Source organism: Medicago truncatula, chromosome 3 (assembly GCF_003473485.1).
Source record: "Medicago truncatula cultivar Jemalong A17 chromosome 3, MtrunA17r5.0-ANR, whole genome shotgun sequence".
Lineage (NCBI taxonomy): Eukaryota > Viridiplantae > Streptophyta > Magnoliopsida > Fabales > Fabaceae > Medicago > Medicago truncatula.
Genome location: NC_053044.1, coordinates 35,998,361 through 36,006,811, shown reverse-complemented (window position 1 = coordinate 36,006,811; position 8,451 = coordinate 35,998,361). Strand labels below are relative to the sequence as shown.

General features: G+C 31.9%; 1 protein-coding gene across 1 annotated transcript; it reads right to left on the bottom strand.

The window, feature by feature from the left end:
• Positions 1 to 5,823: 5,823 nt before the first annotated feature.
• On the bottom strand, positions 5,824 to 7,046 carry LOC11408336 (uncharacterized). Its single transcript, XM_003600992.4, has one exon. The coding sequence runs from the start codon at positions 6,775 to 6,777 to the stop codon at positions 6,226 to 6,228; it is 552 nt and encodes a 183-aa protein (XP_003601040.2). The 5' UTR covers positions 6,778 to 7,046; the 3' UTR covers positions 5,824 to 6,225.
• Positions 7,047 to 8,451: the final 1,405 nt, after the last annotated feature.

Genomic DNA, 8,451 nt, shown 5'->3' with positions numbered 1-8,451 from the left:
CAAAAATTGTCCTAATTTTATTTTGCATGCCATTAGTACTTTCATTGTATTTTTATTATTTTTCTAATATATCAATCTATATTATTATGTTATTTTATATTTTTTCTATTTAATAAATTTTCAACATAAAAATAAACAAAAATAAATTAAAAGAACTTAGTAGGATTGTGCCAACTGAGATGGAGCTATCCTAAAGGATATATTAACTAATAAGCCAAAAAAAAATTTAAAAAAAAAAAAAAAAAAAAAAAAAAAAACAAGTAGGATGGCGCCATCTGAGATGGAGCCATCATGAAGGAACATGGTGCCATCTCAGATGGAGCTATGTAAGGGCAAAAGTAAAAGTAGGGTATGTTGGATATTTATTTTCAATGTAGGGTACATTGGACAATTTTTTTGGAAAGTAGGGCCTGAAAAAAAAAATCGTATAAAAAATTTGAACCATATATAAGAGGTGTGCATAGCCAATCACCTTTTTCATAAGGGGTCTCTTTCTAAAATTTGCTATCGTATAATAGGTATATATTGGCGTGCTGGTTGCATATGATTAAACCTTCTAAGGGGGCATGTATTATCTACTTTATGAACAAGAACAGTATGTTAATATCGGTGTAGTTTCAATTTAAGATATGCAACCTTATTTCAAATAGATATGATTAGATGTCACCATTTGATTCAACAAAAAAACATGATGACAATGAGCTCGATTTTGTGGGTATTCGACTATTCGTTTGGATCCATTATGAGTAATTTGATAGGAAAATTCTACTTTGAATGGAATAATTTAGATTTTCTCATTTTCTTGAAGATAGGAGTTAGAGACACATATAGGTGAGTGTCCAACCATGTCTCGAATAGAATTACATCAAACAAAAATATCCATGAGAAACAAAAGAAAATCAGAAATTTAAGATATATCTTTTGTTTTTCAACTATATCTATGATTTGATTTTTTATAACCGAGTATATTTATACTCTTGTAAACAATCAAAGATAAATATATGGGCATTTTATAATAAAAAATTAGGACGAGGGGATGATGCTCAAATCCAAGACAAAGAAGACATTGTGGCTCTAAAAGCATTTACAAAGTGTTGATGAAACAAGATTTTTGCCGAGGTTCGATTTGTGTCCTCAACTGCAATTCTTTCTTCAAGTGATTAAAGCTAGGGGATAAATTTTGTTCCTTAGTTGTGGATTCCTTAAATGCTAAAGTAGAGCATTAGTACGGTTATCTTTGGGTTTTGAGCTACTAGGCTAAAAAAAAAGAGCATAAAAACGATAAAGAAAGACATTTAAAAAAAGATTTAAATAGTAAAATAAACTGTGTTTAATTGGACGTGTCTTTTTACAATGTATAAACTGAGTATTTATAAGCAAAAGTCGTCCTTATTAGGCAAACGACGTGACCTATCGTGATCAACATCTGTTCCGACAATTTCCTCCTTCAGGACATGATTCGTCAACACGATCGTTGATGCACAACTCCTCACGATTGTGCTCGCTCGCACATCGCTCATTATGGTTAGTGATGTTATAAAATTGGAATGTGGGTTTTGAGCCTCTTTGTTTGGTCCTACTAAGCTTTGACTACGTCTAGGATTCCTCAAACCCACGTTTTTGGTCAGTATACTTGGGAAATAATCGATTCCTCCTTGCTCAGCTGTCCTAGACTTCGCCCAACCTTCCCTTGTCTAGGGGATATCATCTCCTAAATCACAATCACCTATCAGTCGATGTTGGTTAAGAAGATAATTATTTTTAGGTGTAAGGGAATGCCCCTTGCGTCTCACCATCGATATACTAAAATGTTGAAAGAAAAAAAAAATCATATGTATATCAAACTTCATACATGACAACATCAACCTATAGCTCAAGACTTGAAAGTTTATTTCTTTTTTCCAAATACCTATCACTTCATCAAAATACTAAAAAGTTGAAGAAAAAAAATCATCAACAAACATGAAACTTCATACATGACATCATCAAACAAAAGCTCAAAACTTGCAAGTTTCTTTCAACTTCATCAATATACTAAAATGTTGAAAAAAAATCATATCTATATCAAACTTCATACAGAGCAACATCAACCAAAAGCTCAAGACATGAAATATCTATATCACTTCATGAATACACAAAATATTTGAAAAAAGAAGGTAACTCACGGCAATGCAGAAGGAGGTTCAAGTTGTTGAGGGTTGACAGCATGATTATTTTCTTCCATTGTAGAGGTTCAAGTTTTTTAGGTCCACTAACTTTAGTTTATTTTTTGATAGAGTTTAGAGAGAGTAATGTTTTGGCTACTCACCTATTTGCCACTCAAAAGGTGTCATTGAAACTCACCACTAAGTTGACAATTTTTTATCTTATTATTCTAAAATATTGGTCCAAAGCTTGTTGTCCAAATCTGATTGGTCCAAAGCTTGTTGTCCAAATCTGATTGGTCCAATGCTAAAAGAATGAACCCTACCCCATGGGTGTCACTCCATGATTGGTCCAAATTGTTAAGAAAAGGACTACCTTTGGAGTTAGGGGCCCCACGTGTTTTACTAGCAACTATTTTACTACCAATTGTTCTTCTACTTAAATACATATTAACAAATATTTTTAAAATTGTATTAGTTTAAATATTATTTTTTTCCTATAAATACATACTCTCAATTCTCAATTGCTCACACACTAAACTTATTCATTTTTCATTTTCAACATATCACCGTCGCCGCCTATTACAATACGTTGCACCGTCAAATTTGAGCATATTGCTAAAGAGTTTGATACTTGGTACTTCCCACCGATCGATACGCTATCGAAACTAACTGACTATTTCAACGAGTATTTCACTAGATATCAAGAACCTACCCGTAAGGTGAAGAAAATTTCCATTATAACACCATACTACTCGTTGAATACTGTCCATAACGACTGAAAATTAAGCTATAAGTTTGAGAGTCTTGAAAGCGACTCTAATGTTCAAGACATAAATTTTCTCGCGAATATATCATGAGCCACAATTTCACATACATTTATGTGTTAAAAGCTATTAAAACCAGTTACACAACTACACAAGTAACCGCTTGCTACACCACTCTCCATTTATGTGCTTCTTTTTATTGGAACATATAATTGCTTGCACTAACCGACTCTAGCACTTCTATCAAACAAACTTCTCTCCACATACTCATTTCATTTTTAAAACTAAATATAATTTTCTGTTTATTACATATGTGTATATAATGATAAAGGTTTAACTAGCACATGATTATTTAAGATCAACATAAAAGGAAAAGTAACAACGCCATAAGTTTAAGCTAGAGGTGTTGATCTTGTCGTGAACATTGGACAAGATGTCTAACTTTGTTAATTGGAATGAGTCTCACTGTGATGGTTAGTGCGTGGAGAGATTTTGTTGTGCCAAGAGGATTGAACGGTGAAGTAGAGCAATAAAACAAGATTTTCCATATTCATGGCTTTTTCATGAAATTATTGTCGCTATATTAAGCATTATCCCTCTTTTAATATCACTTCTCGCTACCAATGCCCATAGTTACATGTGTTATACTAATTTGTATGGTCCTCACTAATTTCCAAAATATAATAGTTGGTATGATCTTTCAAAAAATTCTATAAAATAGTAAGTGTAAATATCTTTTTAACATGTATTCAAACTTTGATTTTATCATATTGGGATAGTTTAGTTTCTTCTATTAAATTCAATCTCATGATGGTATGTTTTGATTTACGGTGACTTTGTCGAAACCACATTGAGATACAATGTAAAAGATATATTTTAAAATTTTAATTTCTACAAAATAATTAGATCACCATGATTTTATCAAACCCGCCGTTAATTCAGACATTCATTAAAAGAACTTCTAAAGATTAAATTCAAATAGAGTTTAATGTCATAGACTGAAAAAATAGAATATACTTTGTCAGAAAATAGTATAACCCCTACACTTGTTTTAGCTTACTTTTTATTCTAATTATAAAATAGTTAAAAAAAAAAAAACACAACAACAAGGGAATTTTTGCGCCTTCATTGGATTCACGCGAAAATGTAATCGTGCCTTGCTGAATTTCTTATTTTTTTTTAATGACACACACAACAATCTTTATTATAGAAAAATTTGTTTAAATGTATAATTGGGATAATGAAAAATAAATATATATATATATATATTCGTTTTGTTTGTTACACTTTTTAAAGGATAAATGAAAACAAACTATATATATATACTCATATCGTGTTTGTTACACTTTTATTTAATATTTAAATTTACTCTTATGGTTATAAAAGTTCCACCAAAATCCGGTATGGAGTCGATGTAATTTAGTATGACTCAATTCTAAGAAAGTGTGTTATAAACATTTTTTTGTGTATTATTAACTATGATAAACATTTCGTTCCTCCACCATTTCTACTAGCTTTATCTCAAGTAAAGATTTCTTTCTGCCCACATTTTTGTTGTTTTCAACCAATTAAAATACCTCATTTTGTCCCGTGAGCCTAACTCAGTTGATAGGATAATGCATTATTATATGCAGGGGTCGGGGTTCGAACCCCGAACACCCCACTTATTCACCTTATAAGGTGAATTCTAGCCACTAAGTTACCTGACAAAAAAAAATACCTCATTTTTTTCCTTTTTAATTGTGTATTTTCCTTTTAAATTTTATTCAGTCATAGACACCTTAAAATTGTAACAGAAACACCTTAAAATGAATTATTCTCTTCATCATACTAACTGAATCTGCCCAATCATAAATAAAAAAGAAACAAAAAATTAAGACAAATAGTAGGCAGCCAGCGTGCATGTATCTACATACATGTAGCAAGGAAAACCACATTTATATATATATATATATATATATATATATATATATATATATATATATATATATATATATATATATATATATTTGTAGTATTTATTATCAAATGAAAACCACATCACAGATCTGATCCAAAGTTTCATAATTGCTCAGAATCACATTAATTTTTTTTATAACATTAGGGGCTCAATTATTAGTTCCCGTAATTGATCTTTTTTGCTATGCTTACACCATCCAAAATAGTGTAACTCTTAATTGGATGCTTAATAGTGGACCTTACATGTATATTGCTTTTTCTTATACTATTTTTATGCATTTTTTTCGGCTTAATTGCACTTTTGGACCTCTATCTTTCCAAAAGTTGCGGTTATGGACCCCTAACTAATTTAAATACAAAACAGCCCCCTATGTTTTGATTCTTTGACAGTTTTGGACCCCGAGTCCATTGTTGACTCAGTCAACGCTGACGTGGCACCCTAAGTGAGGTGCCACGTGTCAATTTTTTTTTACCTTGGGGGTCCAAAACTGCCAAAGAATCAAAACATAACGGGCTGTTTTGTATTTAAATTAGTTAAGGGTCCATAACCGCAACTTTTGAAAAAATAGGGGTCCAAAAGTGCAATTAAGCCTTTTTTTACTGGTTTTAAATGTTAGTACCTAATATTTATTCAAAATCTACCATAACAAAAAATTACTAAAGGAATTCTACAAATAACTCCACATAATTACATTTGGTATGCGACATTACTTCAATTTCTGACACATCAATTTTATCAGATGGTTGGGTGAATTCATTAACAGATTTCAGCTTTATGTTATGGTACTTTATTTGAGTGAATTCTAGTCCTATATTTTAGTTGCAGTACTTCATTTTTTGCAGTTTAGACAGTACAGGATTTCAAGCAAATGGAATTTAAATTCATATGAGTGATTCTGTACCAAACTTGAAAAATGCAGGGTGTATATATCTATCTATGAAGCAGCCACAAATAAATTACCATCGATAATAATTTGAAAAAATTGAATGATTGCATATTAGACACTAATACAGAGACATTTGAAAAAATTGAATGATTGCATATTAGACACTAATACAGAGACACAACATGTGTTGGTGTTATGTCTCTATTAAACATGACATATCAGACATTGCACATGCTTTCAATATGAAGTGTCGGTGTGCTGCAGAGGTATCTATTGATCATAACTAATTTTGAAGCATAGACATATAGTTTATCTTGATCATGAGAAATGACATCAATACTATGCTTTGCACATCTAATTCCCAAACAAACATCATTCTTAACACATTAACAACTAAAATTTCAAAGATTTTTTTTCTACAAGATGTAAACTATCTAAATAACAACCAAGGAATTCATTGAGATTAATTTAAAGTGCACCATGGCTTACAGTTGCATTCTTCATGCTCCCAAAAGGATAGCACCCTCTAAATCCATTTGAAAATTTATTTTTCAAAGAAGTTGAAGAGTGAGGAGATCTTGAAAGCCTTCCATCTCTCGTTGAAAACGATGACGATGACGACGACGACGACCAAGACGATGAAGATGAAGAAGGTGACACATTATGAGATTTCCTTGAACCTACAAGCCTAGGCAAAATGGTAAAAAATATGTTGTTGACTTTTGAATTTCTTCTCTTACCATTGGACTTGTAATTAGTACTAGAATATGAAGGTGGAGGTGTGAGAGGAGGCAGAGAAGTTTCTGACAAAGGATGTTTAGGTGTTCCTGGTTGTGCCTCCCACATGAAAGGAACAGCAACAGATGTTTCACCATAATAGAAAACTCTCCTTGAAGATGAGTTGGCATTTGAGGTTTCCTTGGACATTAGCCTAGAAAAAAACCTACCATCTTGTGTTATTCTGAAGGACATTTCAGATGGATGATGATGATGATGATTGATACCATCATTCAAAACCATTTTAGATATTGGAAACTATTTTTGAGTACTCTCTAGATATCTTAAAAACTTAGATCTAAAAAAATGCCTCTAGATTAGAGTCAAAAAACATCTACATGTGTAGACTCTAGGGACATTATTATCTTATGGTTCTGACTCTTAGGCAATATAAATAGAAAGTTCACGTTCTTCAACATAAATAAAGAATGGAAAATGCTAATAAGGGAATAGAGTAATTTTGGAATGTAGTTTTTTTTTTTTTTTTTTGACATTAAGGCATAGTTGTGAATCAAGAAAGTGGGGACTATGTTCAATTTTATAAATGGGTGTATTTTTCTTTTGGAACGGGACCAATTTAATTCTTATGAATTTAATGTCTGAAATTACTTCTTGCCCACTTAATTGATTGGGTAGCTGGACCATTTTTTTTTTTTGGAAGATTATGAGCCATTGATTTGGAGATTGATGCATACTTGTGGTGGAGCATGGAACACTTATATTATTATTAATCAGTAAAGTCTACTACATCATCATATCTACGGTTAATCATCAGTAACAATTGTATGTGTGAATGCATGGTACACGTGTTACGTGCTCGGGTCCATTGTAGGATAGAAACTCTACTGTGAGGGTGCATGCAAGTTATATTGCTCCCATCAATTAATTACCACATGATGAAAATTAGAGGGTGATGTGCCGATCACAGCGCAAATCCCTCGAGGACAACAGACATTTTGCACTAGGAGAAAAGTACACATTTCATTTCGTTACATTCATCTTAATAAAAAATTGACTTGAAAGTCGAAATACTTGTAGATACAACATTCCATTAAGATGTAACAGTGATGCTCTCCTCCGTGCTTCATCAACTCGGTTGTCATTTTTGGTCTATCTCAGACAAGTACCCAAATTCAAAAAGATATACTTAAGAGTTTCACTTTGGATGATACATATTTTGCTTATACAAAATTTTCATCAATTAGACTATAACCACATATTTAATTAACTAAATTATTTGCCAACTTTGTATCATGTAAGTGTAACTATTGTTGGATCTATCAAAAACATAAGTATTTATTAGAATTTAAAACATGAATAGTTGTCCACTCACTCCACCAAATAAATAAATATAACTCAACTCGTTCAAAAAATATTGTTGAACATAGGTAAGGGGAATTTGTTGTTTAATTATGTTGGGATGAACACTAATAAATGAAAACATGCATGTCATGGTCCCATGACCCCATGAATGAAAAACTTTGTTGGCAATTGGGCAGTGAAGGTTAGCAGTACACGTAAATGTACAGAGAGAAACAAAATCAATGTCTTGTCGAGTCCTAAGCAGAACTCATACGTACCACCCTTCAAATGTCATCTGCCCCACCCAATTGTCAAACCATTCACATTGTTCTTGATCTTAGCACAATTAAAGTAATTCAGCTTTGAAATTTTTTAACCATTGAGGAATCATGCATGATAAAGAGAAGGGTAATAGCAATTTAATGAGATGAGCTGTATGATAAGCTAGTTCTGTGATTTTCTAATTAAGTGCTATTGTTATGCATGGTTTTGATCTCTTGTATTTGATTATTTGAACCCACCCTACAACATCACACTTTAATGTGATAGTACCCGATTTTAGTGGATTTTCGCACATGTCCAATACATTTCTTGTACACTGATTGGATCTGTATA

Excerpts from the sequence above, each read along its gene's own strand:
- LOC11408336 (XM_003600992.4), bottom strand. The coding sequence starts at position 6,777 with ATGGTTTTGAATGATGGTATCAATCATCATCATCATCATCCATCTGAA.